The 26,697-nt window shown below is 51.1% G+C and overlaps 12 protein-coding genes across 12 annotated transcripts; 6 read left to right on the top strand and 6 right to left on the bottom strand.

Moving 5' to 3' along the window:
• Nucleotides 1-80: 80 nt before the first annotated feature.
• V8C40DRAFT_241358 (uncharacterized protein) lies at nt 81-880 on the top strand. The gene is made up of 2 exons (XM_083215011.1): nt 81-459; nt 590-880. Exons 1-2 carry the CDS (start codon nt 152-154, stop codon nt 681-683), a joined length of 402 nt encoding a protein of 133 aa, XP_083075014.1. The 5' UTR covers nt 81-151; the 3' UTR covers nt 684-880.
• On the bottom strand, nt 714-1,896 carry V8C40DRAFT_193227 (ferroxidase). The gene is made up of 2 exons (XM_083211873.1): nt 1,260-1,896; nt 714-1,200 (listed from the first exon to the last, which is right to left on the bottom strand). Exons 1-2 carry the CDS (start codon nt 1,608-1,610, stop codon nt 964-966), a joined length of 588 nt encoding a protein of 195 aa, XP_083075013.1. The 5' UTR covers nt 1,611-1,896; the 3' UTR covers nt 714-963.
• Nucleotides 1,897-2,049: 153 nt separating this feature from the next.
• V8C40DRAFT_241356 (AP complex, mu/sigma subunit) lies at nt 2,050-2,972 on the top strand. The gene is made up of 2 exons (XM_083215010.1): nt 2,050-2,175; nt 2,238-2,972. Exons 1-2 carry the CDS (start codon nt 2,107-2,109, stop codon nt 2,733-2,735), a joined length of 567 nt encoding a protein of 188 aa, XP_083075012.1. The 5' UTR covers nt 2,050-2,106; the 3' UTR covers nt 2,736-2,972.
• Nucleotides 2,753-3,609, bottom strand: V8C40DRAFT_241354 (uncharacterized protein). The gene is made up of 3 exons (XM_083215009.1): nt 3,210-3,609; nt 3,073-3,143; nt 2,753-3,010 (listed from the first exon to the last, which is right to left on the bottom strand). The coding sequence occupies exons 1-3, from the start codon at nt 3,451-3,453 to the stop codon at nt 2,897-2,899; spliced, it is 429 nt and encodes a 142-aa protein (XP_083075011.1). The 5' UTR covers nt 3,454-3,609; the 3' UTR covers nt 2,753-2,896.
• Nucleotides 3,610-3,887: 278 nt separating this feature from the next.
• Nucleotides 3,888-7,608, top strand: V8C40DRAFT_286438 (leucine--tRNA ligase CDC60; the record flags this gene model as incomplete). Its single annotated transcript, XM_083222531.1, has 2 exons — nt 3,888-3,956; nt 4,019-7,608. 2 exons carry the CDS (start codon nt 3,888-3,890, stop codon nt 7,316-7,318), a joined length of 3,369 nt encoding a protein of 1,122 aa, XP_083075010.1. The 3' UTR covers nt 7,319-7,608.
• A 1,791-nt stretch (nt 7,609-9,399) lies between these two features.
• Nucleotides 9,400-10,449, top strand: V8C40DRAFT_241348 (uncharacterized protein). The gene is made up of 2 exons (XM_083215008.1): nt 9,400-10,012; nt 10,066-10,449. Exons 1-2 carry the CDS (start codon nt 9,733-9,735, stop codon nt 10,212-10,214), a joined length of 429 nt encoding a protein of 142 aa, XP_083075009.1. The 5' UTR covers nt 9,400-9,732; the 3' UTR covers nt 10,215-10,449.
• On the bottom strand, nt 10,263-11,400 carry V8C40DRAFT_241346 (uncharacterized protein). The gene is made up of 2 exons (XM_083215007.1): nt 11,101-11,400; nt 10,263-11,046 (listed from the first exon to the last, which is right to left on the bottom strand). Exons 1-2 carry the CDS (start codon nt 11,386-11,388, stop codon nt 10,984-10,986), a joined length of 351 nt encoding a protein of 116 aa, XP_083075008.1. The 5' UTR covers nt 11,389-11,400; the 3' UTR covers nt 10,263-10,983.
• A 195-nt stretch (nt 11,401-11,595) lies between these two features.
• On the top strand, nt 11,596-14,637 carry V8C40DRAFT_241345 (ATP-binding cassette long-chain fatty acid transporter PXA2). The gene is made up of 4 exons (XM_083215006.1): nt 11,596-12,467; nt 12,524-12,739; nt 12,820-13,496; nt 13,557-14,637. Exons 1-4 carry the CDS (start codon nt 11,955-11,957, stop codon nt 14,281-14,283), a joined length of 2,133 nt encoding a protein of 710 aa, XP_083075007.1. The 5' UTR covers nt 11,596-11,954; the 3' UTR covers nt 14,284-14,637.
• Nucleotides 14,433-17,937, bottom strand: V8C40DRAFT_241342 (E3 ubiquitin-protein ligase). The gene is made up of 5 exons (XM_083215005.1): nt 16,375-17,937; nt 15,824-16,138; nt 15,241-15,750; nt 15,156-15,169; nt 14,433-14,831 (listed from the first exon to the last, which is right to left on the bottom strand). Exons 1-5 carry the CDS (start codon nt 17,397-17,399, stop codon nt 14,566-14,568), a joined length of 2,130 nt encoding a protein of 709 aa, XP_083075006.1. The 5' UTR covers nt 17,400-17,937; the 3' UTR covers nt 14,433-14,565.
• Nucleotides 17,938-18,161: 224 nt separating this feature from the next.
• V8C40DRAFT_241334 (uncharacterized protein) lies at nt 18,162-20,559 on the bottom strand. Its single transcript, XM_083215004.1, has 3 exons — nt 19,591-20,559; nt 19,164-19,500; nt 18,162-19,096 (listed from the first exon to the last, which is right to left on the bottom strand). The coding sequence occupies exons 1-3, from the start codon at nt 20,335-20,337 to the stop codon at nt 18,471-18,473; spliced, it is 1,710 nt and encodes a 569-aa protein (XP_083075005.1). The 5' UTR covers nt 20,338-20,559; the 3' UTR covers nt 18,162-18,470.
• A 725-nt stretch (nt 20,560-21,284) lies between these two features.
• V8C40DRAFT_241333 (uncharacterized protein) lies at nt 21,285-22,254 on the bottom strand. The gene has a single exon (XM_083215003.1). The coding sequence runs from the start codon at nt 22,149-22,151 to the stop codon at nt 21,960-21,962; it is 192 nt and encodes a 63-aa protein (XP_083075004.1). The 5' UTR covers nt 22,152-22,254; the 3' UTR covers nt 21,285-21,959.
• A 1,142-nt stretch (nt 22,255-23,396) lies between these two features.
• Nucleotides 23,397-26,019, top strand: V8C40DRAFT_241331 (Hsp70 family protein). Its single transcript, XM_083215002.1, has 4 exons — nt 23,397-24,101; nt 24,179-25,313; nt 25,369-25,672; nt 25,729-26,019. Exons 1-4 carry the CDS (start codon nt 23,833-23,835, stop codon nt 25,764-25,766), a joined length of 1,746 nt encoding a protein of 581 aa, XP_083075003.1. The 5' UTR covers nt 23,397-23,832; the 3' UTR covers nt 25,767-26,019.
• Nucleotides 26,020-26,697: the final 678 nt, after the last annotated feature.

Here is a 26,697-nt window from a genome sequence, read left to right as displayed (position 1 = left end):
GAAAATCGAAAACGTACAGTGTAAAAGTCAGCGCGGCGCTCAGCAGCGTTGAAGTTGCTTCATTTTATATACCACTTCAGGCCCTTCATCACAACTTCATACAAAACAGAGCCATGAAGATTCACGCACAAAGAGACTCAACGCCAACACCATGACAGCCACAGCCCCCAAACTAGACATCACCCATGCATATCGGCACCTTTACCGGGGCCTCCTCCGAGCGGTGCAATACTCGGCGCCGGCGCGGTACGTGGTGCGGGACCAGCTCCGGGCGGCGTTCCGGGAGCGAGATGCGGCTCTGGACAGAGAAGGAGTCAAGAGGACGGTATGGTTCTTGGAAGCAGCGGCTAAGGAGAGGGGGCTGGAACACAAGATCTTGAAGAATCTGATTCGGGTGCGGCTGGATCGGTCGTGGGGGCTGAGGACCTGGAAGAGAGCTTTGAATGAGACGAAGCAAAAGTAAGTGACTTGATTTTTATTTTGATTTGGATTGATTTCATGTCCTCTTGAATCTTTGTTTTCACAGCGGTGATGGTGGGATGAGTAAGAGTTCAGAGTTGTTGTCAGATGGGATGCTAATGAGATCCAGATCCGACACAAGAAAGCTGCAGCAGGATGCGATGCAGCACTACAATATGACGATTGCAATGCTAAACAAGAGCATGGGGCTCTGTCTCCGATGAAATTTGTCGGATGAGACGCATCCGAGAGGCGAGAACTGTATGGGCCAAAGATACCAAGAGGTAGCGCATGAGTTGATGAAAACCAGACGGATATGAAGGAAGTGAAACACAATTGTACGAATATTGCTGTCTTGATATTTTTCTTGTTGTAATATTACAGAGCGGAATAGATCATTTGCGACTTTCGCTGGTCAACCTCTATTATAACTTTCTGGCGCAAACACCTTTAAAACTCCATGCCTCGCGTTGCAATGCCAGACCTCCCACCATACCACGGACCTTACAGGCCAACCTCGATTTCATTGAATATAAGCTCGTCCAAACTCGAATTGTCGCGTGCATATATCCAGGTTCCCAATGCTGTGCCCTCTTTATCTCCCTGGCCCTCGCTGGCAACGCAGAAATCGTATCGTTTGGGACCGGACAGCGGCGACGACAGCCAGATCTGCTTGTTCGGAGGCTGCTTGTTAATAACGTAGGTACCCTTGCCGACTACGGTGATGGTCATGACACCGGACTGTTGGGAGACGGTTAGTGAATTGCATCATGGGAGAGCATTTGAGGGACAAGTCTGACTGAGTATTCCACGTCAATCGGGGCGCCGTTGTCCTGGTGAGTCTCGAACTTCTCAAGAAGATCGTGCAAGTACTCATCCGAGAGATCGTTGTACTCGGCATCCGAGAGCTCTGCAACGGCAAATGTCGTCTCGGTCTTTGGGGCCGCCTTGTCCGGATTGGAGGTATCCGGCATGATGCCCTTGCGCAAGCTCGCGTGAGCCGAGAATTGTCGTCGCTGGGAAGACATCGAAGGCGCAACTGCGCGCGAGACGCTGGGAATGAGACGGAAGCTTGCGGGAACGGCTCTTGGAGTGCGCATTGCTCGGCCGAGGAGGCTGAAACCTTGTCTTGAGATGCTTGATGATGCCATTGTGCTCGGTGGTGGGGTTGAAGATGCTGCTTCGACTTTGACGGATTCTAGATCGGAGATGCAATTGCGCAATTCGAGCTTTCAAAAGCTTTGATGGGTTGTGGGATAATGTGTTTCCTCTAGATGGCCAATTGCCGGTTCGCTGAAGTGGAGGACGTGAGGAGAAGAGTGAGAGCTGAAGAAGCTTTGAGCTCGATCTTTAGAATGACTAGAAGCCAATTGGAGACTGAAAGGTTCGTCACAGCATGTACCCCATACTTGGGGCTCGGCATTCGAGATATGACCGGGGACACAGAGGGACTTTGAGTGCCTCTGTTTTCACTCGTCCTTGGAGGTACCCAGAGGTTCCTTTTGCTTAGTCACGCAGACTTAGCAACGTCACTTGGAGCTCTCAGCACGCCGTCACCTGTATCAGCCCCACCAGGCCACTCTCTTCCATCAACATCCCGCCAAACAGAAACAGTCTCTGGGCGATGATGAGCCTCGTTTCGCGGCCATGATCAGCGCATTCTTGGTTTTCAATAACCAAGGCCAGCCTCGGCTTACCAAGTTCTACACACAGCTGGTGAGTTGCGACCAAGTCGTTGCGCAGACCGGGATAGGATACTTATTCAACATCGTCAACAGGACACGAGCATTCAGCAGCGCCTGATATCCGAGATATTCACCCTCGTGTCAAATCGACCGGCCGGTTCTTGCAACTTCCTGCCTCTGCCTCCTCTTCTCGCAGCCTCCAGCACGTCGCATAGCTCGACGGAAGAGCAGAGCGATGTGCCTTCGCTGGTGACATACCGCCATTATGCGACCCTCTACTTCATCGTCATCTCGACGTCGACTGAATCGCCTCTCGCTTTAATCGATCTGATACAAGTATACGTCGAGGCGCTCGACAAGTTGTTTGAAAATGTCTGCGAGCTTGACCTCATCTTCAACTTTGAAACTTTACACGCAACATTATCAGAAATGATAATTGGAGGCGTCGTCATCGAAACGAGCCTCGATCGTATTGTCGCTGGCGTCAGAGCTCAAGGAACCGTCGCCAAACGGCCGGTAAACGAGGGGCGGAGCACGATCGGGTCAGGAATGGGTATTGGAGGCAACTTTGCCTGGACAGGGCGGGTATAATGATAATAATACGGAATGTAAAGAGATGGATCGGGTAGAACTATGGCCAGCATATGCATACATTTCTTTGTCTCCTCCCTTGCCCAACATGGGTATCACGCCAAACGCCATATATACAAGTACTATATTACACGCATCGGAAAGCTCCATTATCATACGGCTTATTTCGACTCTGGGGTTTTCGATGATGGGTTTACTTCTGGGGCGTCCTTCCGGCGCTCGTATCGCTTCTCAGGATCAAGAACGCCAAAGAGATTGGTGTAGTGTTTCCGCAACTAGAAGCTCCGTGTGAGCGCATTGAACTCAAATGAATCTGTGTGGTTATTCTGTGACAAACCTCTTCTGATGGCTTATACTGTCGTCCCCACCACTCGAATTCAGAATAGAAAAGCAACCATACCAACGCGGCTGTCCTCGTAGTCAGCTATGATGCGTCTCTCATGTAGTCAATTCCACTGCAAAGGACCAACTGACCTCCAATTGTGATAAGCTGCGCATACTTGACGCCCTTCTCCCATCTTGGTGAATGGTGAGCGAGGGTAATGCGACGCTTGTACTTCTTCTCAAACCGAAGCTGTTGTTGATGAGTCAACCCTTTGAAGTCAGGTGGCCATACTTTTCGAGCCTTGTAGGGATTGTTTATGATAGTCAAGGGAACCTGTTTGGTGAGGGGCTCCTTTGCTGATTGGGCCAGCCGTCTGACGAGGGTTGGAAACATTGTTAGGTGAGATTCCTGCGGTAGAGATGACTCTTCTGCAAGCAAGATCGGAGATAATTGAGATAGCAGAGCATAAGTTGATGACGCCGTTGGAACTAGCAAAAGTTGTGAACAAGAGCCTACAAAAACCGGTAGCCACTACACCGCCACACCAACGACGCCACAATTTCTGTCTGGAAAAAAGTGCCCCGCGATCACTTTTCACCCCTCCTCGTGCGCTTTTCGGCTGGAAATCTGAACCCCCGCCAATTATCCTGCTTGCAGTGAGTCAACGGAGAAAATACTCGACGGTATTCTCTCTGCGCAAGTGAGTCAAAAGGGAGCAGAGTTGTGGGAAGGAAGCTTAAAGAGAGCCAATCCTCCCCGGGCTGTTCTTCTGATCCTCAGGATTTTTTCTTTCTTTTTTTCTTTGTCAGCGACCAAGAATTGCAAACATGTCGACGAACTCGGCCTCAAAGGCCTTGGAGGCCCTGACAATCTCCAAGACCAAGGAATTGAAAGGAGTATGCACAGAGAATCTTAAATGTCCATTACTGCATTGATCGCATCTACTAACACCTACCAGACTGAGAAGCGTGATTCCCTGATCGTCATCGAGAAGAAGTACCAGCAAAAATGGCAGGAGGACCGCGTTTTCGAGACGAATGCCCCAACGACGACCGAAGTGCCCTTCCACTCCATCTCGCCCGCCGAGCTGCGAGAGAAGCAGCCCAAATTCTTCGGTACTATGGCTTATCCCTACATGAACGGTACCCTCCACGCCGGCCACACCTTCTCAGCCACCAAGGTCGAGTTTGCCGCGGGCACGGCTAGAATGCAGGGCAAGCGCGCGCTGTTCCCCATGGGCTTCCACTGCACCGGTATGCCTATCAAGGCCTGTGCGGATAAGCTGGTCAACGAGATCAAACTGTTCGGCGAGGACTTCTCTGGCTACAAGGAGGAGGAGGAGCCTGTTGTTGAGGAGAAGCCCAAGCCTGCTGCCAAGCAGACCAAGGAAGATGTCACCAAATTCACGACCAACAAGAGCAAGGCCAACGCGAAGACGGTCAAGATGAAGTACCAGTTCCAGATCATGCAGGCCATTGGAATCCCCACCGAGGAGATCCACAAGTTCGCCGATTCTCAGTACTGGCTGAAGTACTTCCCTCCCCTGGCCATCAGAGATCTGACTAGCTTCGGTGCGAGAATCGATTGGCGACGATCATTCGTTACAACCGACGCCAACCCTTACTACGATGCCTTTGTGCGCTGGCAGATGAACCGACTGAAGGAGCTGAACAAGATCAAGTTTGGCAAGCGATATACCATCTACTCTATCAAGGATGGCCAGCCCTGCATGGACCACGATCGTGCCGAAGGAGAGGCAGTCAACCCTCAGGAGTACACTGCCTTGAAGCTGAAGGTTCTGGAGTGGGCTCCCAAGGCTGCTGAGGCCATCAAGGGCAAGATCCCTGAGGACGCCAATGTTTTCCTGGTCCCTGCCACCCTGAGACCGGAGACCATGTACGGACAGACCTGCTGTTTTGTCGGCCCCAAGTTGACCTACGGCCTGTTCAAGGTTGATGAGAATAACTACTTTGTCATCACCGAGCGAGCGGCTCGCAACATGGCTTACCAGGGCATTTTCGCCAAGGAGGGCTCCATCGAGAAGGCTGCTGACATCCTGGGTTCTGACATTGTTGGAACCTTGGTCAACGCCCCTCTGTCTCTGCACAAGGAGGGTGTCCGAGTCTTGCCCATGGACACTGTTCTGCCTACAAAGGGTACTGGTGTCGTCACCTCTGTCCCATCAGACAGTCCCGACGATTTCGCTACCGTGACCGAGCTGGCCAAGAAGGCTGATTACTATGGAATCCAGAAGGAGTGGGCAGAGCTGGAGATTTTCCCCATCATCGAGACCCAGTCTTATGGCGACCTGTGCGCACCTTTCCTGGTGAAGAAGCTGAAGATTGCGTCGCCCAAGGACACCAAGCAGCTGGAGGAGGCTAAGGAGCTGGCTTACAAGGAAGGATTCTATCAGGGTATCCTGAAGGTTGGCGATTTCAAGGGCGAGAAGGTCGAGATTGCCAAGCCCAAGGTCAGGAGTCAGTTGATCGAGGCCGGTGATGCCTTTGCCTACTCAGAGCCCGAGCGCAAGGTCGTCAGCCGATCTGGCGATGACTGCATCGTCTCGCTGATGGACCAATGGTACCTGGACTACGGCGAGCAGTCTTGGAGGGAGACTGCCCTGAAGTGGGTTGACAACGCGGACGGTAAGGGCCTGGAGACTTGGGCTCTCGAGACCAAGAATGGCTTTGAGGGCGTGCTGAACTGGCTGAACCAGTGGGCTTGTGCTCGATCATTCGGTTTGGGTTCAAAACTGCCTTGGGACCCTCAGTTCCTGGTTGAGAGTCTGAGTGACTCTACCATCTACATGGCTTACTACACTGTTGCTCACTACCTGCACAAGGACCTGTTCGGCCGCACTAAGGGCCTTGGTAACATTGGCGCTGAGCAGATGACTGATGAGGTTTGGGACTCAATCTTCTGCCGCCGTGACCTGTCAGACGAGGTGGTTGCCAGCTCCGGCATCCCTCGCGAGACTCTGGAGAGCATGCGACGAGAGTTTGAATACTTTTACCCTCTGGACCTGCGAAGCTCCGGCAAGGATCTGATCCCTAACCACTTGACCTTCTTCCTGTACATCCACCTGGCCATCTTCCCGCCCGAGTACTGGCCTCGCGGTGTCCGAGCCAACGGCCACTTGATGCTGAACGGTGAAAAGATGGCCAAGAGCACTGGTAACTTCATGACCCTGAAGGACATGGTGGAGAAGTACGGTGCTGATGCCTCTCGTATCGCTCTGGCTGATGCTGGTGATGGTGTCACTGATGCCAACTTTGAGGAGGACGTTGCCGACAACAACATCCTGCGTCTGTTCACCCTGCGTGAGTGGTGCGAGGAGATGGTCAAGGACCAGAATGAGCTGCGCACTGGCGAGATCAACAACTTCCAGGACGGCCTGTTCAACAACGAGCTGAACGCCTGCGCCAAGGAGGCCATCGAGCAGTACAAGCTGACCAACTACAAGCTGGCCCTGAAGGCCGCTCTGTACGAGTTGACCAGCGCCCGTGACTTCTACCGCGAGGCTTGCGCGGCTGGCGGCATCAAGATGCACAAGGACTTGGTCTTCAGATACATTGAGCTGCAGGCCCTGCTGATGGCCGTCATCGCCCCTCACTGGTCCGAATACATTTGGCTGGAGGTCCTGAAGAAGGACTCCACCATCCACAATGCCCGATTCCCTGATGTGCCCGCAGTCGACGCCGCCTTGTCAGCCAAGCGCGAGTACGTCCGAAACACCGCTTCCAACATCAACTCCGCCGAGGGCCAGCAGCTGAAGAAGAAGGCCAAGGGCAAGGAGTTGACGTTCGACCCCAAGAAGCCCAAGAAGCTGACCATCTACATGGCGGCCAAATTCCCTGCCTGGCAGGCCAAGTACATTGACCTGCTGAAGGAGCTGTGGGATCCCGCGGCCAAGTCTGTCGATGACAAGGCTCTGAACGGCCGCATCGCCAAGATGGGCGAGATGAAGAAGGCCATGCCCTTTGTGCAGAGCCTGAAGAAGCGCCTGCAGGCCGGCGAGCCTGCCACCGTTGTCTTGGAGCAGAAGCTGGCGTTTGATGAGAAGGAGACGCTGAGCCAGATGCTGGCCGGCCTGAAGCGAACTTCAGGCCTGTCAGTCCTCGATGTCCTGGTAGTTGAGGAGGGCGGCAAGAAGGGCGTTCAGTTGGAAGACGGTAAGGAGGTGGAGATATCCGTGCCCGTTGCCGAGAATGCGGTCCCTGGCCAGCCCACGTTCTTCTTCGAGAACGTTGAGGCTTGATTCTAGGAGCGTTTCGCGCTTTGGAGAATTTGTTTCGGGAATTTTTTTGTTTGTTCATGAAGAAAGAAATAAAGTAAAAAGCAAAATTGTTAGAGAGAAAGAGAGTGTAAGTGACAGTTTAGAGAGACAAAGAAATTGTTTCACGGATCTCGTTTCTAGTGTACGTTTCTTGTTTCACGCGTCTATTGTGATGGGGAAGACATGTTTCTAAAACAACATCAAGCTTACAAACCAGTTGTGCTAGCCGCGGTGCATTTTACCCCCGTAGGACATTGAAGAGAAATCTCACGAGAGACACAACATGCATCAAGTCGACAAATCAACTCAACTCAGCTCAACGACAACTCCGTTCTCGCACACAATAACTGACGGTAAGCCTAGAAACCTCCCTCCCCAAAAACTATTGGATCGGCTTCTGGTCCTTTTTCCAACCGTTCTCGCCGAAACGCCGTGCGTCAGCCATCGGCCGGTGGTGGGCTCTTCCTCTCTCAGGAGGCGCGGCTCGGTTCCTTTAGCGACGCCCCTTATTGCCCCCTTGTTCCCTAGTCGAAGCTTGTGCGTGCAAGAGTCCTCGATTAGCATGACTACCCGACTCTAAAATAAATGACCCCCATGCTCCCAACTTGTTGTGCGCTTTTGCGCCAGGCGGGCTGGGGTACAGGTACGTACTTGTACGTGTACTCAGCGTAAGAACGGCTCAAGAGATCAATGTGGGAACGCACGGCTGATGTCGCCCAAAAGTCCACAAAAAAATTCTCCTCTTTCCTTGTCCTCGTGGCCATTGTTCTGTGGACGTTGACATTCCCCTTCTGACGGCTGTCGTCTTCACCGAGAACGCGTTTCCGCTGTCCTTCGAGAAACTTTGTCTAAAAGGTTGCCCATCGGGGAAACAGTGACATTTGCCCGGTCTGCGTTTCTCGTGGCGTCGGAGACAGCCGATAGACAACCTTCTTACTCAGACCATGGACAGTGGTTGTCGACACCGACGCGTACGAGTACTTGCTGTCCTGTACAAGCAGATGTCGTCCCAACCTCTCTGAGCGGAAGCGCTTGAGTCGTTGCGATGCAACCTGGGTAATACTGAACAGCAAAGGGCCCCACTGCCGCGCACGTCGTGGTACAGTAGCCAGCGCAGCATTTTGATGTGATAGCTACAAGTACTCCTGCAAATTGAACTGTCTGAGAGGCCCTGGCCCGCCTAGGGAACTGGAGCCCATCACCCGTCTAAGCCGTTCTCAGTATCCCTGGCGCCATGGGTCCGCCGGTTTTGGCGCGAGAAAGGCAGACGAGGCTAAGGAAAAGAAGAAACATGTCCATGGGCTAAGTAATTCGCATTGACTCCAGCTAGCTCTCAGGAAAATTTCGCCGCCTGGCCTGCCTCGCAAGCGAAGTGGTTGCAATTCCCAAGGCCCGCAAAGAGGCTGGTTCCTTTTGCCGGTTCAGGGGCTTAATCCAAGCGCCTCCAGATGTGGATCGCCCTGTAGATAACATTAGTTTTTTCTCATTCTTTTTTTCTTCTTCCCCTAGGTGAGATCCGCATACAGCATGGACAGATTCGCTCATACCGCCTGTTGGTACTAGCAACAGTAGCAGAAGGCCTGGTGTGTCCGTGATATGCTGCTACTAGTGCGAGCAACGGTAGGATCAGTTATCGCAGGACTTGTCACCTCCAGAATGTGGCTCGCTTGTCCGACAATTGACATTCGTCGCGTGGCGGTATACTTGTAGGAGCAGTAGCTGTTGCAACGCCGCTTCGGCACTAATGCTGAGGCAAGTCGATCTTTTGTCCTGCTCCATCGGGTTTATGACGCAACGAAATGAGATATCTCGTAGCCTCCTGCGTCCTTATTTGTTGTCCAGCTCATTCTGACAAGGCCTTGAACGCCATTCGTCCATGCTCTGCTTCTGGATGGATCGACGATGGGTCGTCGACGCGCAACTAGCATGAAGCCATCCTTGCCCCTGCGACATTAAGCAGCTAGACCAAGCCACTTTGGGGGACAGACTGGAGCCTCGCTGGGTCGCAATTCGCGGGTCTGGGAGTAATTAGTCGTAGCTCCTTGTCGCAATACCTGTGCATACACAAGGTATATGTCGCCTTGGTCCGCAACAAAACAAGAAGAGGTCGTCTCTCCACGATGCGCGATCCCTCGTCCCGTTTTCTTTGGTTAAAAGAGCTCGAGTAGCAGTCGCTTCTTGTCCACCATTGCTCAATTCGACAAGTCGCTTCGCCCTCGTGGTATATGGCTCTGTTGGCGTTATAGTTGTCGCCCTTGCTTTTCTTTGCCCTCAGCCTGGTGCTGTCTTTCGCATACCCACAGCTATCACAAGTACGGAATAGAATTCTCCGCAATCTTGTACACATCTGTCGCCAAGATTCGGCTTCTCGATTCCGAAAAAAGCATCCAACAGCAATGCATACAGCCAAGTTGTTCGTCCTTGCCATCGCTGCAGCAACCGCAGCGGCAAACAGCGTTGCAACTGTCCTCGATACATCAACAGCGCAGCACATCTCCATTGGGACTGAGAGCGGGTTTTCGAGTGCGGAGGATGCCACTATTCCCGTTGTTTCAGCATCCGTAACACAGGCATCACGGACGGATGCTGATGCGACAACGACTGAGGCCAGCTCTCCCGATGCTTCTGCTTCTACCATCGGTGTCACACAGCCTTTGAACTTTCCAAATGCGACATGTAAGATGCCACCATTTCCTCGGGCTGAATTCCTCTTGCTAACGTTAATGAAGCGACGTTGGCTAGCAGTGTAGCTCCTACAAAATCACAGAATACCACGACGCCCACCAGCCACGTAACTGGTGGTGCTATTCCGCAGCAGATGCAGAGCTCCATGGCTGGGCTAATAGGGTTCTGCATCATGGGTTTGATCATGTTATAGACGGAGGCAAGAAAGGCTGTTATGAATAATGACGCTGGACGATGTGCGCGCCACGTATAGAATGTGTCCCAGGTAGGACACGGGCGTTTAAGAAAACCAACAAGATACCACGGACCATCGAGTCCACCCTCCTTCAACTGGACAGGAGTTTATAACTGATAATAGAATAATTGTAATCAACAATTTCACGCATAAATATGCAACACCGAGCCAGATATCAGCTCTGCTAAGAGACTCTTGATTCGCGATGATCGGAGTGATTGATATGGATCAGTATGTTGTCATGAGTTGTAGTTTGCATTCATGGAATTTGGGTGAATATGTAATACACCCTTGGTATCTTGGTTTGTTGACGGCATCTGAGTGAGATGGCCGTCCTTCATAGGTCCATTCTGTATTGCCAACGCTTCGGCAGTGCTTTTTCATCAAATGTCCCCCACATGAGCTCGAATGCTTCATGGTATTCCCGAAGCCTGTCTCTTGAAATGACTGAATCTTTGCCCCAGAGAGTGCCACTCCCAAGGCACGCATATTTTTGCATTAGCAGCATGGATGCTTGGGATGACTTTGGTCTGTCGCTGGTACATCGTCGTCTTCTCGTCGGCGTCTATTAATACATCCGATTTTAGACGGATCAATCTGAGAAGCCTCTTCAGAATGGCCGTTGAGGCACTGTGTACGCTATGCGGGCCTAATCAGTGCAGTATCTCGATGTATTTGCCGAATAGATCAAGCATTCGCCCAGGGAAGCTTAATTATAACGATGGCTTTAAGCAGCGACGGGTATCTGGCCACCAGTGTTGCCAGTAGGAGGAGGTTTGGGTAAGTCGTCCTGATGCTACGTTAGCGGGGCGCTCTTCTTCAGAAAGGCCTTGGAATATCCCACAAGGTCGAAAATAACTCTAATCATCAAACTACAACTGGGGCACACGGCAATATCCTGCTCGTCGCGCAGGTCATCGAGAGCGATCTGGAAACGATCGCCGCAGGGACACGGGTAGAAGTATGTTTGAAGAACCTCGTCGAAGGTCATATCCTCGATTTCGATCTCATCGTATATTGAAAGCCCATCGTCAGACATATTTGCGGTATTTGCTGGAGACACGGATCTCACGCAACGAGGTATTGTGTTGTTGTGTTGTTGGTTTATGAAGGAAAGGAAAGCGCAAGTCATCACAAGCACTCGCCACCCCGCGATAAAGCCGGCAGAAAACGAAAAAGAAAAAAAAAGTTACAAACCCCACGAGCGTGGCTGGTGCTGTCATCTCTCTTGTGGCTGATGCTAACAATCACATGCCGGGGCTTTCCCTGGAGGCTGTGGCGCTGGAGTCTGGGGAAGCCGCGCCGCATGCTCATGCCAGGCCGAGGCCAGTGGACGCATCTCCACTCTCAGGCCTTATCATTATTTCCAGCAGCTCTGCCATTTGGTATTTTGATGTCATCACCATCCGACATCACCACCAGCCAGCAGCTGCTCTGGTGAAAGAAACGACTGCGAACACTCACAAACATCGTCCCGGCGTACATCATATTAGATTCAATCCAGCTGCCATCTCTTCCATACAGCGACCGCAGCTCAATCGCCGTGAGCTCTCGCCCGCGATAACCGAGTCCAGCCGCGGCGATTCGAGGCCAACCAATGCGCCGTGCCATCGACGATAGGTGACAAGTTGGGCACGAGCTTCCCCTAGCCAGGCATTGAAGAGAACAGAGGCAGAGACAGAGACAGCGCTTGAAGCCATGGCCTGGCAGTCGAAACTCGCCCTGTCCAAGGACCGCACTATTCGCGGCATCATCAACAACCTCACTCGGTTGTACGTCAAGCATCGGACGCGCATCTCGCGTGCTATTTGGATATCCCTCTTCGTCGCTCTCGCCAACCGCATTCGCCATGCAATCTCAGAGCAAAAGGCCGCCTCTGCGCGTGAGGCCGCTCAGCGGGCCGCTCGCCAGGGCACTGTCACTGCCGGCTCTGAGGAAACACCCAGAAAGAAGGTTGCCTTGAATCGCGAGTTCTTTAGGTCCCTGATGCGCCTGAGCAAGATCGTGGTACCTGGCTGGAAGAGTAAAGAGGCTAGGATGCTGGCTAGTCACAGCTTCTTCTTGGTTCTGAGGACCTTGATTAGCGTTCGTGTGGCCGAGATGGACGGCGCCATTGTCAAGGCCCTGGTCAAAGGCAATGGCAAGGAATTCTTGAAGCGTATCGTCTGGTGGATGCTGATTGCCGTGCCCGCCACATTTACAAACTCCATGGTAATAACATCCTTTTATCTACCCAAAAGGCACTGCTAACTCAAATACTTGTGCAGCTTTCCTACCACCAAGCTGAGCTGTCTCTGCAGTATCGAACGAGGCTGACACAACACATCCACGACAAATACTTGTCTAAACTGACCTTTTACGGCATCTCAGCACTTGATGATCGTATAAAGAATCCAGACCAGCTTATCGCTGTCGATGTATCAAAGTTCTCCAACAGTCTGGCAGAGCTGTATAGCAATCTTGCCAAGCCAGCACTCGATATGGTTTGTTATCCTCGTCTCTCTCTTTCATCCTGATATAAAGAAGTGAACATCTGAAACGACTAACTATTTTCCTCCGCCAGACCATTTACACATATGCATTATCTAAAAGCGTTGGAAGCGAAGGCGTTATTTTCATGTCCTTATTAGTTCAACTCTCGGCAAACCTGATGCGTGTCTTGACACCACCCTTTGGTAAATACGTCGCCGATGAGGCCCGCCTGGAGGGAGAATTCCGATTCCAGCACTCCCGCTTGATCGACTACAGCGAAGAGATTGCCCTCTATGGCGGTCATATTGCCGAGAAGGATACTTTGGATAAGGGTTACTTTACGCTCATCAAGCATGTAAACTACATCCTTCGACGACGCTTCTACCACGGCTTCATGGAGGATTTCGTTATCAAATACTTTTGGGGCGCTCTGGGCCTGCTACTTTGCAGTGTCCCCGTCTTTGTTAAGCTTCCCGGACAGCTCGTCATGAACATGGGAGATAGGACCGAGGCCTTTGTGACAAATCGCCGAATGCTTCTCTCTGCATCTGACGCCTTTGGCAGAATCATGTTCTCTTACAGAGAAATCATGGAGCTGGCTGGATATACTTCCCGAGTTGCCACCTTGCTCAACGTCATGGATGACATCCAGATGGGCCACTTTGAGAAGAAGCTCGTCTCTTCTTCTGGTACAGAGGACAATGAGGCAGTTCTCAAAGGTCGCGGTACCGTCCACGAAAGCAAAGACTACATCAAATTCGAGGACGTGTAAGTCTCAAGGCCCTCTATCATCTTTTTAATATCTGAACGCTAACGGATTTATTACAGACCCATCATCTCACCCAATGGCGACGTTCTCGTCAAGGCGCTCTCCTTCTCCCTCTCACACGGCGACCATCTCCTCGTCGTTGGTCCTAACGGCTGCGGCAAATCATCTCTGTTCCGCATTCTCGGAGGTCTTTGGCCCGTCTACGGAGGAACCGTCTACAAGCCTCCCTTCACCTCCATCTTCTACCTCCCTCAACGCCCATACCTGTCCCGCGGTTCCCTTCGCCAGCAAATCATCTATCCCGACTCTCTGCGTCAGATGCGCTCAAAGGGCGTCAACGACTCCGACCTTCTCTCGATCCTCACCACACTTGGCCTGGAACATCTCGTTGAGCTCTATCCCGAAGGCTGGGATGCCGAAGCCGAGTGGCGCGATGTCCTTTCTGGCGGCCTCCAACAGCGTGTTGCCATGGCGCGCCTGTTTTACCATCGGCCGCAGTACGCTATCCTTGACGAGTGCACAAGCAGCGTGACGCTTGAAACCGAAAAGGTCATGTATGAAAACGCCAAGTCTCTCAATATCACGCTCTTGACGGTCAGTCATCGTCGCAGTTTGTGGAAATACCACACGCATATCCTGCAATTTGACGGGCAGGGAAACTACGTCTTTACGAAGCTTGATGCCGAGAGACGGCTAAGGCTGGAGGACGAGAGGGAGGAGCTGGAGATGAAATTGAGACAGGTGCCTGAGCTGGAGAGAAGGCTGGAGGAGCTGACTACTCTTTGAATCTGATTTTCCTTTGCGTCAACAATATAGGTTATTTGAAGGCGGGGGTGTTTGCTATTTGCTATATACTATATACGTGAGATGTGTGTATGACTAGGGTCTTGTCTGAGAAGCGCATTTTCGAGGTATCAACATCGATTGATGCCAGTTTTCTTTTGATTACGCAAATTTATTATATTTCTAGCCAACCCTTGAATCTTTTTGGATACTAATCAAGTAACTTGGCGTATGAACTTTATGGGGGAAATATGATATATACAAATTCCATCGCTATACCCAAAGTTATTTAAAACGCCTAATACTACCCTTAATAACGATCACTTCTTCATCCTCATCCTCCTCGTCTTCAAAATCTCCCTCGTCCCAATCGCCCTCCTCAGTATCATCACCATCGTCGTCGTTATTGTCCCTCACCTCCGACTCCGCTGAATCTCCTAACTGGCTCGGGTGGAATTTACAATCCTCCTTATGAACAGTGTTGTCCTTCTCAAGGATCTGCTTATGATCCGCACCGCACTCGTAGCAAAACTGGTGCTTGCACTTGACGCCTATAAGAAAAAACAAACACGGGTCAGTTTATAAATACCGGCGTATATCGAAGCTTTTTTATCCTGTGCAGTAGATGTTATGGCTGTCGTTCCAGATGTTGCCGCAGCCCCAGCAGAACTCGTGGCGGCATTTGATACCTGTTGCACTCTTTGCTTAGCGATTTCCCCGCGATGTTTTTTTATAGGATGGTTAGGAAGGGAGACTAAGGATAGGCTTGATACAGAAAGAGAGTGTGTATTGTAAGTACCCACCATAGGAATTGGAGCAGAGTAAACGAGTGAAAGTCAAGGAAATGAATGAGAAAAGCAAAGGGTGCCACTTACAAGTCATATGCGAACTAAGAAAAACCGTTAGCAATCTCTCTTTCTAGGTGACAAACATGGAAGCATAGAATCAGTAGCAACATACCATCCGTCGTTCTTTTCAATTGCCCATCCACACCCAGGGCATGGTTTTGTTGTTCTCCCGACGGTTTCCCTGCTCATATCTTCTTCAGCCTTCCTCCTCGCCGCGATTTGCCTCGCCAGCTCTATGGCTTTCCTCGTCCTCTCCCTCTCTTCACGTTCTCGCATTTCTCGCATCTCTCTAACCCTCCTCTCTTCTTCCAGTAGGCCCTGTGCCATGGCTCTGTCGGCTTCGAGCTGTGCCTCCTGCGCAGCCGCCCATGCTTCGTTGTCGATTTCAAGCTTGGAGCGGAAATTGTCTGGGTCAGCAAGCAGTTGATCGTACTCGTCGCATGTCAATCCCTGGTGCCATGCGACACTGTGGTGAAAACAGGATCGATGGCTGCAGTGAAGGCATATTACTATGGGTTGATCTTGGCCAGATTCATGTATCTGACCCGAACCACAGCCAGATGTGCACCAAAAGAAATTTTCAGCTTCAGCCATAGCAGCCCGGAGAGCAAGCGTCTCGTATCTAACAACATGCGTCAGGTGATGTGTACTTGATTGTCAAAAGGGGGGGAGTAAATGAACATTGGAGTATGCACCTTTTGAATGTCTCCTCATCAGCGTAGCGCTGGATGTCTGTATAATCTAAAAATTCACGGCACTCAGGACATCTGATATCTGTCCAGATCTTGCTTGTCAGATCAGACCGGATAGACCTCTCCAGGCACTCGAGACATGCCGTGGGGGGATGTAGGCAAGACGCTGTTGGAGAAAACCGGGGAAAGAGAATGTCTTCTTTGGTATCAGTACATATTGAACAATCGCGATCACCGCTGTCATGATCCGACGGTACACGCTGGTGCGTAACTAGGACAGTAGCTGTCCCGGGGTCTCTTTGATATCGTTGTCCGAAGCTAATTCAAGCCATATTTAAGTAAAATATCCCAACAAAAACAGATCCGTGAAAACTAAACCACGCCAGTGATTGAAAACGTTATGCGAAGGGGGCGATTGTGTAACAGCCCAAACAAGAAAAGAAGCAACAAATAATACAAGCCAACCAAAGCCGTCGGCAGGAAAGCCCACCGCTAGATACAAAAAGAGCCAGGCATACGGGGAGTCGAAGGGGGCAGAATATCGGGAAGCCTACCTGAAATCATCAGCTTCATCATCTCCACGTCTACCAGACAAGTCCAGACGGCGCTGATACGCCACCGTCATGGCCGAGTCTTGCTGCTCAAGAAGATCGACGTACGGGTTGCTTGTAGCAGGAGTAGAGGATCCATTGGACGCAGCAATCTCGTCTTGGCTACTGCCCGGGCGTCGGAATTCGTTTACAGCGCTCAAAAGCTCCGTTGAATTGATGCTAGGCGACGGTGGATTCAGAATGTCGTCCTCGTCCTCGTTTTCGTCCTCATCCACAAAAACTGTGACCGTCTCTTTTGGCGGGGCTGCAAACTCGTCATCGTCAAACAAGGCAAGATTAATGCGATATCTGAATCCGGTGTCCGGGCTGGCCGTTGAAGCTGGTTCAGGTACAGTTGACACTTGGGGAGGCTGATTCGTTGGTGGTAAAACGACAGCTGGCTCATCTTCCTCTTCCTCTTCTTCGAGCTCCTCCTCTTCTACATCATCTTCCTCCTCGTCCTCTCCTCTCTTGACTGTCGTTGTTACCTCTTCAGTTTCTTCCTCAGTCTCCTCGTCATCCACCAGCCATATGGAGTCGTCGTCGTCGTCGTCTCCAAAGCCGCCCATGATGGCAGGGTTCACCATGCCGTAGTGCGAATTGGCAGAATGAACAAACATGTTGCTCCTCATTGCTGATGTTTCTACAAAGGGAACGTATTTGGTTGTATATGAGCCTAGTCCAGGCTGTTCCGCAACATCAACCTCGTCCACAGGATCCTCTGCAGGCACTTCTTCAAGCGCGGGTGTATGGAGAACACTCGTATCGTCTTGTTTGAACCGAAACTGCAGCGCTTGATCAGCAGGCGTCAGTTCCTCTTCCGGCTCGGTTGTATTAGTCGCAGTGCGATCTTCTGTGGAAGTTGACGGCGGATATGAATCGCTCTGAATGGGCCAGTCAACGTCGACGGGGGTTATTTGGTTGATGGACTTGTTGGTCTTTCGTCTGCGAAGAGCAGCCTCAGTCTTTCTCTTGATGGACCGTAACATGCTTGTCGCGAAGGTGTGAGTGTGATTGCGGCCACCCCCTGGTCCAGCTTCTACTTATACCGCAGACATATGCAGGGGAGGGGTGATGGGCGCGATGCAATTGTGTGTGTGACTAGGCCAACGATAACGCAGAATCGATTTGGTGTGAGATGCGGTTAATGATGCAATGATCAAAGTGGAAGATGGTTGAAGAAGTATAACTTTACGTTGAAGAGGGAGAAAAAGAAGGGAACAAAGGCTGGTTGCAGGAGACACAGGTACCTCGAGCTATACGGGAACAAACCTGCCTGAGCTGAGGTTGGCAGCCGCCTCGCGATGGACAGCAGAGGCAGACGAGCCCCAGAGCTTCGGTCTAGCGGTTGTCATAGCGCTGTAGCAGGCTGCCAGCAGGAGCATTCAGCCTACAGCACGCTGTAAGTGCGCTAGCGGCTAGTGCAGTCCATAAGCTTTCGGACTGAGGTCATGTCGTGTACATGTACAGTACTTGGCTTAGGACGAGGAGTGTGCCTTACAAGGGTCAAGGCGTGTGCATACAAACACTTGTCACTTCTCACGCCCCAAAGGAAGAGGAGAGGAGGAGAAGCCCGTCCGACCATCGGTAAAGACATCGCAGGGCGGTCGGCAATCATATGATTTGCGCGAGGGGAAAAAGCTAACGCCATTCAACGTGGCCCTGCCTGCACGAGTACGAGCCAAGCTGCAAGCACGATGACTGCGTGGTGAAACGAAGTCGAGTGGGAAGAGGGACAATCTACTATATCCAGAACAGATCACATACGTGGCTCTGCTATCATCCTATCAATAAACTGCCAGATGCAAGACATGCGGCAAATCAAGTATAAACTAGCATGTACATGTAATGTAGCCAAAATAAAAAGAGAGTCCGAAAGCCTTGTAAACGCCCACTCTCATGCTCCCCCATACATGATGCGTGGTTTCACATCATGCATGTGGCTCGAGTTCTCCAATCCCCTAGAGCCAAACCGCAAATCCCTGTTGTACTCACATACGATAGAGCTACTCGCTTGTACTCGTACTACCCAGTAGATAGTACTCGTAGGTACTAGATAGTCAACCCAGCCACCCTTCTCCTTTCTTCCGTGACTTTGGGAAGCAGAGGTAAGCGACAAGTGACGGGTCGCCGTCTTCTACAAACTTGTCCCTCTTGTCCTCAGGGCCCCAGGCCACCAGCATCTGCTGCTTGCGTACGATCGACGGGGCCTTGATGGCATCACGCTGCCCAATCTGGCGGATGTACAGAGCTGGGACAACAGTACAAACGTTAAACAGATCCAGGTAGAGATCCTTCTTTGAAGGTCGAGGATCAAGCTTGGCCATGTTGAAGGCCTTCCTGCTCTGTAGAATGTTTCGGCAGTCAAGCTTGTCAACGTTTTCAACAAACTCTGGCGAGAGGGCAAACCGAGAGCCGCTCCACGAGATGTACGGCTGGATATCGAGATAGAAGTGATGCGTAGATACCTGGATCTTTTCGTAGAGCGCCATGGCGGGCTTGACGCAGTTCTCCTCCATATTCTGACAAAACCACTGGAACTTGTCTTTTTTGCAAAAGATGCGAAGGATATCTGCAAGGTCCAGCGTCAGGTCCCTGCTGCGCCGCGTGCGCACCGATTTAAACTGCGGCGCACTCATCAAGGCGCTGTAGCTTTCGGCAGTCCATGTGCGAACTGCAAACAAGTCTGTTTCATGGCCATAATTGTTAGCTTGGGTCCGTCTTTGTGTCTCTGGGATTCGCAAGCGCCTCACCTCTCTTTGGCTCGACCGAAGTCTGCATCTGCGTCTCGATAAAGCTCACCATCTCGGTGTAGTTCTGAGCAGAGCCGTAAAGGACCTTTTGGAAGATGTGATCGTTGAGAAATCGCATAATAATGCCGGCAATGATGTCTTCATCCGTCTCGGGAAACAGGCAGGCGTGGACTAAATCCGGATGCTTGTGCAGAGCTTTCTTAAACTTGGACGCTTCTCCAGACTGCTTCCTAACGCTGGTGGCAAGAGCCTCGATCCCTGCCTCGTAGTCGTCCAACCAAGGTTCCATGAATTTCTGAACCCAATCTTGGACTTGTTCAATGAGGTCGTCGTATTGCTATAGACAGAGACAAGTTGCGTCAGCAGCTATCAAAGTAGAGGAGGGTGGGGATGTTGGCAGGTCTTGTTGTATCAATCAATCACTTACCCGTCCTACTTCCTCTGGCGTAAGATCCTTGCGATACGGCTGGAGACTAAAGATGTGCGACTGCGCATCGTTTAATTCCTCTCGCAATAGGCGATTCTCCTCCTTGAGTCTGCTCAGCTCTTGACCAAGGGAGTCCGCGTCCTTGGCAATCTCCTCCATGTCAGAGTTGAGCAAGTGTTTCAAATCTTGTATCTGCTGCATCGCCCTGCCAGCCTCTCTTTCGGCGCTCTCTTTTTCGGCCGTCAGTCTGGCGATGGAGTCTTGGAGCTGCCTGAGCTGGGCCTGGTCTCTGAGCTCGTCGCGCTGTCCGATGGAGAGGCGTCGCCGCGGTGTGAAGCTTTCACTCTCCATACTATCAAAGCTCTCTGCTGATGCATATATTGAGCCGGGAATATTGGTCAAATCAAAGCCGTCGTCAGAGTTGGTGTCATCGAGAAAAGGAGCTGGCACGCTCAAGGTGTACTTCCTGGCAGGTACAAGCTCTGGGTCGATAGGCTCGGTGATTTCGTCTGAAAAGTCAAGAAGGTCTACTTCAACAGGTGCGTCGTCTTGCTGTTCCTGGCTGCTCCTGGATTTGTCGTCATTCTGGTCCATCTCTTTCTTGCCGTCCTTGCTCTTCTCTTCAACCTCGTCCTTGTCGCTAGATTTTGTCGGTTTTCTCTCCTTGCGGAGGACCGCATGGCCATTAGATGCTCGGCTTCGCATGTCGTCGAGAGGGATTGTTCCTTGTCCTTTGTCGGGAGACATGGCGGCCCGTGCGATGCAGAAAGGTGTAATGCACGCTATCTAGGAATGCATTAAAAAAAGATGGGATGAAATCGACAGCGTCTAACTCTAGCAGAGACAAAGGGTTTTCAGATGCAAAAACAAACAAACAAAAAAGTAGTATTTCTAGAGCTCGAGATCCAATGCTAGATCTTTCTCTGGCCTGCCTTTGATGGTGGCGCTTGCAGCTCGCTATCGAGTGATTCTACGGAGTACCACACGCTTCACAGCCCCGGGCTGAATGAAGCAAGGCAGCCAGAGCCAGGGCCGTCTGTCTTCCCCTCCATGGCGCATGTCACCAGTATGCCTGGTACTCGTACATACATGCTAACTGCAACGCCTGCCAACTGCTACAGCGCAGCGCAGCACAGCACAGCACAGCACAGCACAGCACAGCACAGGGTCATTCAATATCGCTCAACTTGCACGCCCCCTCCTTCATGATCCATGATCCCAGGATGCAGGGCGAGAAGTGACTAGTGGAATTCAGCCTCACAGTAGCTCGCCGTGGAAGAAAGAGGGGACATGGAGATCCGCGGCCCGTATCGGACGCGGGAGGCCGATATTGTCCCGGCTTCACTCAGATGAGTTTGAGGTATTCGTACATGCGCTGTTGCTCTGTGTACCTGCGACCAGTCTGCACAAGTTCATTTTCAGTGAGCCGGGCCGTTTTAAAAACAATGTTGGCGCTTGATAACTTGATTTAAGATTCAGGGAATAAGCAAACACTAATTAGAGTACTCAACAGAACTCAATCAAGGTGTTTATTTTACATGTGAGTGGTTGCTAGCAACGCCATGGCGTACATGTACCTGGCGTGTGCCGCCATCTGTGGCTGGTACAGTGCGACAAAGTCGGTTTAGTACACCGTACATATAAGCAGGCATCAAGCTGGATCCAACAGATTGTACATTTTGCAACAACATCAGCCTCGGCCAGATACGACGCCATATCGAATCAGCCCCATGATAGCTCCAATAACGATGGCTACAGGCGCTGAAACTCCATAATATCTACCCCCAACAAATGCCGTGGCTATAACCACAACCCACCATAGATCGTCACCCAGACTTCGTCCAGACTGGAACCCTTCATCAAGATAGCCAACCTGCCAGATTCGATAGACGGCTGTATAAATCAGCCCAACAGCGCCGGCATTCACACCCCTCAACCTGGACTTGACCCATCGTCTATTCCGCAGCGAGCTTCAAACGCCCATTGTGCCGTGGACGAGGGCGATGACCGCTCCAGCAATTGACGAGCTGCCATTATTGGGCATCTAGAGTTCCCAAAAATACAGCAAAGTTGAAGTTGAGGCCCGGAAATGCTCTTGCGGGATGACCCTAGGCTCAGATTCAGCCCCAGAGAGCCTTTGTTCGCTCAGCCGATCCTCATGTTGAACATGGCCTGAGATGGCGGCTCCCGATGAACGCCCAGCTGAAGATGAACTCTGAATAGCTTACACAGGCTCCTTGTCTTTGAGGGTATCAGGCTCTACTCCTGTTCTTGGACTCGCGATACCCTCTTCGATAGCAGTTGTGCTTCTCTTCCTCCAGCTTAGCAAGACCACCATCGCCTTGATAGGCTGATGCAGCCAGCGGTAGTCATGCACAACTGCAGCAACACCGCTGAGAAACATGCCACTGGATTCCCATTTGTTGAGCTGACGCCAACTCTCTAATATTTAGGTTTTCTAACAATATTAAAATGAACCCGAGTTGCCATTCAGCCACGAAGAGCTCGACAGCACGCTGGCCGTACCGGTTAATGGCATATTTCCAACTTGATACGCCCATTTCGAGAAGGTAGGGGATCGTGTTGATTCAGAGTTTTATCACAATTTCCTTCAAACTCTGTCATAGTTGTCTGTAATCTCATACGAGCTCTAGCGCCTTGAACGGTAACATTCCGTCAAATCTCATATTAGCCGCTTGATTCACAGTTGAGATGTCCCTAGCCACCACGTGCTCGCCCATTCGTATAGCGGAGTCCTTCCGATTTTCTGTTATATATAAGCATCAATGCCAGCCAACTTTTGGCTATATCCGGAGTACCAAGAACAGCACAATAGAAGATGGCTTAGATTTAAGTTCTTCTTTTTTCTATTTAGGGATACTGGCGGCCGAGATTACCCCGTATTCATGTTTTTAGATCTGTCAAAGAATGAAGCTTTGCGGCTTCGGCGATTTTCCAAACTGGGCACCTACTGTTGGCAGCACATGCGTGTCAGTAACACGGTGAAGTAGAAAGTCAATTTGATATAGAACAGGTCGTGCCTGAATGTGCACTGTACCAGCCACATTGCGCCACAGGGCCTTATCAAGTTCACGCTGTCAGTCTCCGAGACGCAGCAAATGTGCTCAATGTTTCGTATTTCAGCCGTAAAAGACTTGCTACCATCAGCCAGACAACTTCCAGCTCCATCACCGCGTCCATCATGTCTTCAGTCCACTTTGCAGCCCCCATCCATACGACTCAGCGGTGTCCCAAAGCAGTCGTTATGCCCATCGACTGATCTTAAACGGCCAATATTGACGGGATTTATGGAGCATGAGTAGTCCAAGTACCCAGAAGGTAGTTGAGAGCTCAAGCTCCAGTTAGAGCTCAAGCTCAATCCACTAAATCCCTCCACGCCAGCCGCTGCAGGCGCTACTCCGGAAGCCCTGCAGCGCTCGTCCAGTGAACGTGCATGCTGGGCGGCGCCATCCGACCGCCAGCGACCACTGTAACCCCCCCGCTCTTCTAGAAGCACGCCCCCCATCTCCCTCGAATCCATCGTCTGGTATCTTCCCCTCACCACCAAACTCTGTGCTTCGAAACAAGGCAGATTTCCGCCTCACTTTCTGCTCAACTGTATTGGTATTGGTACATGTGTCGACGCCCTGCAGAGTCCAAGTACTGCTACCGACCGGCTACAATGACGAGACCTGCCAGGCATCAGCCCCACCCAGCTGAAATGCCGTCTGGAGGCTCAAGGCAGCACGCGCTCGGGCTTCTGTAGGTGTTTGGGCGTGGGCTGCCGTTTGCTATCTATCAACCTGCATCATATATTGCTGAGGTGAAGCAGTTGAGCGCTTAACTCTGGCATGCATCGACATACAATCATTGCCTCTTTGTGACTCTCCGCGGCTGCGACAAGTGGTCAGCTGCACCTCTGAAGAAGCCTGTCCAGGGAACGTATTCCTTCTGTTTCCTCCAATTCACTTATATGCTGCATTCTTTGTTCCTTGTGTGCCACGAAGCCTACGAGTGAGTCCTTGGCCGTTTATCTTCTGCCATTTGTCGTTGGCAAACGCCTTGGCTCTCCAATCGCCTACTAGCTCGGCCTAACAGGGCACATATAGATATAGACAACCGCAAGCCAGGCTCCTTCTTTGAACTCTCCTCTTCGTCCACATCCTCCTCAGGGCCTATTCCTTTCTACTTCTTCTACTTCTTCTCCACCCACTCATCCATTCCCTGTCTAGCGCTCTCAACATGGATTTTGATAAGCTCTCCATCACTGATCGCAAGATCATCGTGGGAATTGATTTTGGCACCACCTACTCTGGTGTCGCGTGGGCAGAGACCCAGCGGCCAGACAGGCGGACGGCAATCACCACTTGGCCCATCAACAAGACGACCCGCGAGGGTGAGTCTTCGGACAAGGTGCCTACCAAGCTTCGCTATGCCAAGGACGAAGTTCAATGGGGGTTTTCCATCCCAATTACCGCTCCTCAAGAAGAGGTTATTGAGTGGTTCAAGCTGTAAGTCGTCACCATCACCATTCTCAAATCCACTTCTGTTCGTTCGTATGAGCAGTGAGCTGACATTATGCCAATAGCGACTTGGATCCATCCTTGAAAAACATTGGTCAGGCCGTTGCCAGTGATGGTGCTCGCGGAGGCAGAGATGCTGATAAGCTTGTCACTGATTATCTGACTGCCCTTACCGAGCATCTCCTTTATACTCTGCGCGAGAAGCTTGGTGAGAGCGTCGTCAAAAGCACTCCTCTGGAATTCATCATCACCGTACCAGCTATTTGGAGCGATCTCGCCAAGGACAAGACCAAGAGAGCATGCCAGAGGGCCGTTCAGTCCCTGCCATTGGCGCCTGGCTCGTCCAAAACTCTCATCCATCTCGTCTCCGAACCCGAAGCCGCAGCCATCTATGCGCTGCATGGATTGGATCCCCACGGCCTCAAGATTGGCGACACCGTTGTCGTCGTCGATGCAGGTGGCGGCACTGTCGATCTCATTTCCTACACCATCACTGGCCTGAAGCCCATTCTCCAGGTCCAAGAGGCTGCTCCTGGCTCTGGTGCCCTGTGTGGCTCAACCTTCCTCAACATGCGCTTTGCCAAGTTTCTCAAGGCAAAGCTAGGCAAGGAAGAAGGCTTTGACGAGGAGGTCCTCGCTGAGGCCATGGAGGTATTCGAAAAGAAAGTTAAGCGTCAGTTTACCCTTGCCGCTCAGCCCGATGAGACATATACAATCCCAGTCGGTGGCCTATCCAACAACAAGGCCCTTGGAATCACTCGTGGGCGATATGCTCTCAAGGCTTCTGATTTGAATACGATATTCGAACCCGTCGTCTTAGAAGTCATCAAGCTTGTCAAGGACCAGATCACCGTCAGCAATGTGCCAATCCGCGCCGTACTCCTTGTCGGTGGCTTCGGTGCCTCCAACTATCTGAAGGAGCGCCTCAGAAACGCAGTCGACAAGTCCATCCAGATCATGCAGCCTCCAAATGCCTGGCAAGCCGTCGTACAGGGCGCCGTCATGAAGGGACTTGCCAACAGCGCACCCGATACTCTCACCATGGTCAAGGTACAGAACCGCAAGGCAAGAAAGCACTACGGCACGGAGTGGCGGACCAAATACGACGAACGTGTTCACGGCCATATTTCAGACAAGAAGAGCTGGAGTGGCATGGAAGGCTATTACAAGGTAAATGCCATGGAGTGGTTCATCCGCAAGGTATGTTATTCCCCTATTCCTCCTTCAGTGATGCGAGCTAACGCAAACGCAAAAGGGCGATGCCGTCTCCGAGAACGAACCTTACATCACGTCCTTTGTCTGGACAGGCCTTGTGGCACACGGCCGTATCCGTAAGATGCGGATGACCATCTACTGCGACCAGTCGTCCGAAGAAGCCCCCATTGATAGGAACGCCAATGTGCAAGTCCTGGCCCACGTTGAGGCCGACGTAAGCCACATCCCCGAGCATCTGCTCAACCGTCGCCAAGGAAAAGACGGGCAGATGTACTATGAACTCAGCTGCAAGATCGAGGCAGTCTATCTCTCCGCCTCGACCACGTATACGCTCTTATACAACAGTATGTGGTTCTCCTTTCTTGCTCTCTTTACATAGCTGGCTAACCATGACATGTAGATCAGCGGTACGATACGGTCACTTGCGAATACGTCTAAGTGGCCTAGATGAGGCTGTTTTTTCTTTTTTGTTCTTTTGCTTTCTCTCACGTGCTATTTATTTGGTGTAAAAGGTCAACTCGGGATGATATTAGCGAACCATCTGTATATAGAATTACCCTAGGTAGGCAGGATTAAGGTCACGGTCGTAACGCACTCTAGCAGATATCAAATTGAATCTGATACAAAGGATGAAATTATATTTTAATACACGCGAAGTGTCTACACTTTTTTCGCGGAAAACATTTATATGCCCCTCTTCTCACCGGATACAAACACGTAACAGAGAAAAAGACGAGCGAATTTATCGACAGCAACATACAGACAAGATATCATCAAAAGTAAGAGAAAAGAAAAAGGAAACTAGTAACACACAAAGGACATGTAGAAAACAAGCAAAGCCACTTCATCAATGCAGCCAAGCTCTCGCAATAAAAAAAGAAACAGTGCCGAGATATATGAGAGGACAGAAAAAAACAGACAGCGAGAAATAAAAAAAGAAAGAAACACGATATTTTTGACGAAAGGAAAAGCGGCGGCCTATGCGCAGTGTGGCCAAAGTGGTATCCAGAACAACCCGGCCATGAAATAGAAAGAGGTATATAGGAAAAAGACAAGGACGGAATCAAAGAGATAGATGTATGTGTATACAGCCAGACAGTGAGAGAGTGCGGCGAAAATCCAGATGCCTTCTTTTTTGAAGTTTGAAAAAACAAAGCAAAAAGAAAGCAAGCAAGTATGTGGCCAACGATGAGAGGTATCGACGATATCCCGAGCCGAGTACTTTTACCCTCCCCGGGATGATATAAACAGTCGCGGAAAAAAGAGATATAGAGAGAGAGAGATCCTGCACAGCCCTTGTATGTATTCCGTCACGGTTGCCACCCGCCTTTGTGTATGTTTTATTCGTGTTTGTATGTTGCGTTTGTTT

The sequence above is a fragment of the Trichoderma camerunense genome (assembly GCF_050948025.1).
Source record: "Trichoderma camerunense strain CBS 138272 chromosome Unknown V8C40scaffold_6, whole genome shotgun sequence".
In the NCBI taxonomy this organism is placed as follows: domain Eukaryota; kingdom Fungi; phylum Ascomycota; class Sordariomycetes; order Hypocreales; family Hypocreaceae; genus Trichoderma; species Trichoderma camerunense.
Note: the sequence above shows the minus strand (reverse complement) of the source record. Positions and strands in the feature narration are given on the sequence as shown.

Excerpts from the sequence above, each read along its gene's own strand:
- V8C40DRAFT_241356 (XM_083215010.1), top strand. The coding sequence starts at position 2,107 with ATGATCAGCGCATTCTTGGTTTTCAATAACCAAGGCCAGCCTCGGCTT. Across the intron at positions 2,176-2,237 it reads CCAAGTTCTACACACAGCTG|GACACGAGCATTCAGCAGCG; the intron begins GTGAGTTGCGAC and ends CATCGTCAACAG.
- V8C40DRAFT_241354 (XM_083215009.1), bottom strand. The coding sequence starts at position 3,453 with ATGTTTCCAACCCTCGTCAGACGGCTGGCCCAATCAGCAAAGGAGCCC. Across the intron at positions 3,144-3,209 it reads GCAGCTTATCACAATTGGAG|CCGCGTTGGTATGGTTGCTT; the intron begins GTCAGTTGGTCC and ends CTACGAGGACAG. Across the intron at positions 3,011-3,072 it reads AGTATAAGCCATCAGAAGAG|TTGCGGAAACACTACACCAA; the intron begins GTTTGTCACAGA and ends CGGAGCTTCTAG.
- V8C40DRAFT_241333 (XM_083215003.1), bottom strand. The coding sequence starts at position 22,151 with ATGGGCGTATCAAGTTGGAAATATGCCATTAACCGGTACGGCCAGCGT.
- V8C40DRAFT_241342 (XM_083215005.1), bottom strand. The coding sequence starts at position 17,399 with ATGTTACGGTCCATCAAGAGAAAGACTGAGGCTGCTCTTCGCAGACGA. Across the intron at positions 16,139-16,374 it reads GATGAAGCTGATGATTTCAG|CTTCGGACAACGATATCAAA; the intron begins GTAGGCTTCCCG and ends GGCTTGAATTAG. Across the intron at positions 15,751-15,823 it reads GATGAGGAGACATTCAAAAG|ATACGAGACGCTTGCTCTCC; the intron begins GTGCATACTCCA and ends GCATGTTGTTAG.
- V8C40DRAFT_241331 (XM_083215002.1), top strand. The coding sequence starts at position 23,833 with ATGGATTTTGATAAGCTCTCCATCACTGATCGCAAGATCATCGTGGGA. Across the intron at positions 24,102-24,178 it reads GTTATTGAGTGGTTCAAGCT|CGACTTGGATCCATCCTTGA; the intron begins GTAAGTCGTCAC and ends TTATGCCAATAG. Across the intron at positions 25,673-25,728 it reads GTATACGCTCTTATACAACA|ATCAGCGGTACGATACGGTC; the intron begins GTATGTGGTTCT and ends CATGACATGTAG.
- V8C40DRAFT_241334 (XM_083215004.1), bottom strand. The coding sequence starts at position 20,337 with ATGTCTCCCGACAAAGGACAAGGAACAATCCCTCTCGACGACATGCGA. Across the intron at positions 19,501-19,590 it reads CGCCAGAGGAAGTAGGACGG|CAATACGACGACCTCATTGA; the intron begins GTAAGTGATTGA and ends CTCTGTCTATAG. Across the intron at positions 19,097-19,163 it reads TTCGGTCGAGCCAAAGAGAG|ACTTGTTTGCAGTTCGCACA; the intron begins GTGAGGCGCTTG and ends GCCATGAAACAG.
- V8C40DRAFT_241348 (XM_083215008.1), top strand. The coding sequence starts at position 9,733 with ATGCATACAGCCAAGTTGTTCGTCCTTGCCATCGCTGCAGCAACCGCA. Across the intron at positions 10,013-10,065 it reads GAACTTTCCAAATGCGACAT|CGACGTTGGCTAGCAGTGTA; the intron begins GTAAGATGCCAC and ends ACGTTAATGAAG.
- V8C40DRAFT_241345 (XM_083215006.1), top strand. The coding sequence starts at position 11,955 with ATGGCCTGGCAGTCGAAACTCGCCCTGTCCAAGGACCGCACTATTCGC. Across the intron at positions 12,468-12,523 it reads CCACATTTACAAACTCCATG|CTTTCCTACCACCAAGCTGA; the intron begins GTAATAACATCC and ends ATACTTGTGCAG. Across the intron at positions 13,497-13,556 it reads TACATCAAATTCGAGGACGT|ACCCATCATCTCACCCAATG; the intron begins GTAAGTCTCAAG and ends GATTTATTACAG.
- V8C40DRAFT_241358 (XM_083215011.1), top strand. The coding sequence starts at position 152 with ATGACAGCCACAGCCCCCAAACTAGACATCACCCATGCATATCGGCAC. Across the intron at positions 460-589 it reads TTGAATGAGACGAAGCAAAA|ATCCGACACAAGAAAGCTGC; the intron begins GTAAGTGACTTG and ends AATGAGATCCAG.
- V8C40DRAFT_193227 (XM_083211873.1), bottom strand. The coding sequence starts at position 1,610 with ATGGCATCATCAAGCATCTCAAGACAAGGTTTCAGCCTCCTCGGCCGA. Across the intron at positions 1,201-1,259 it reads CGATTGACGTGGAATACTCA|TCCGGTGTCATGACCATCAC; the intron begins GTCAGACTTGTC and ends GTCTCCCAACAG.
- V8C40DRAFT_241346 (XM_083215007.1), bottom strand. The coding sequence starts at position 11,388 with ATGACTTGCGCTTTCCTTTCCTTCATAAACCAACAACACAACAACACA. Across the intron at positions 11,047-11,100 it reads TTAGAGTTATTTTCGACCTT|GACGACTTACCCAAACCTCC; the intron begins GTGGGATATTCC and ends ACGTAGCATCAG.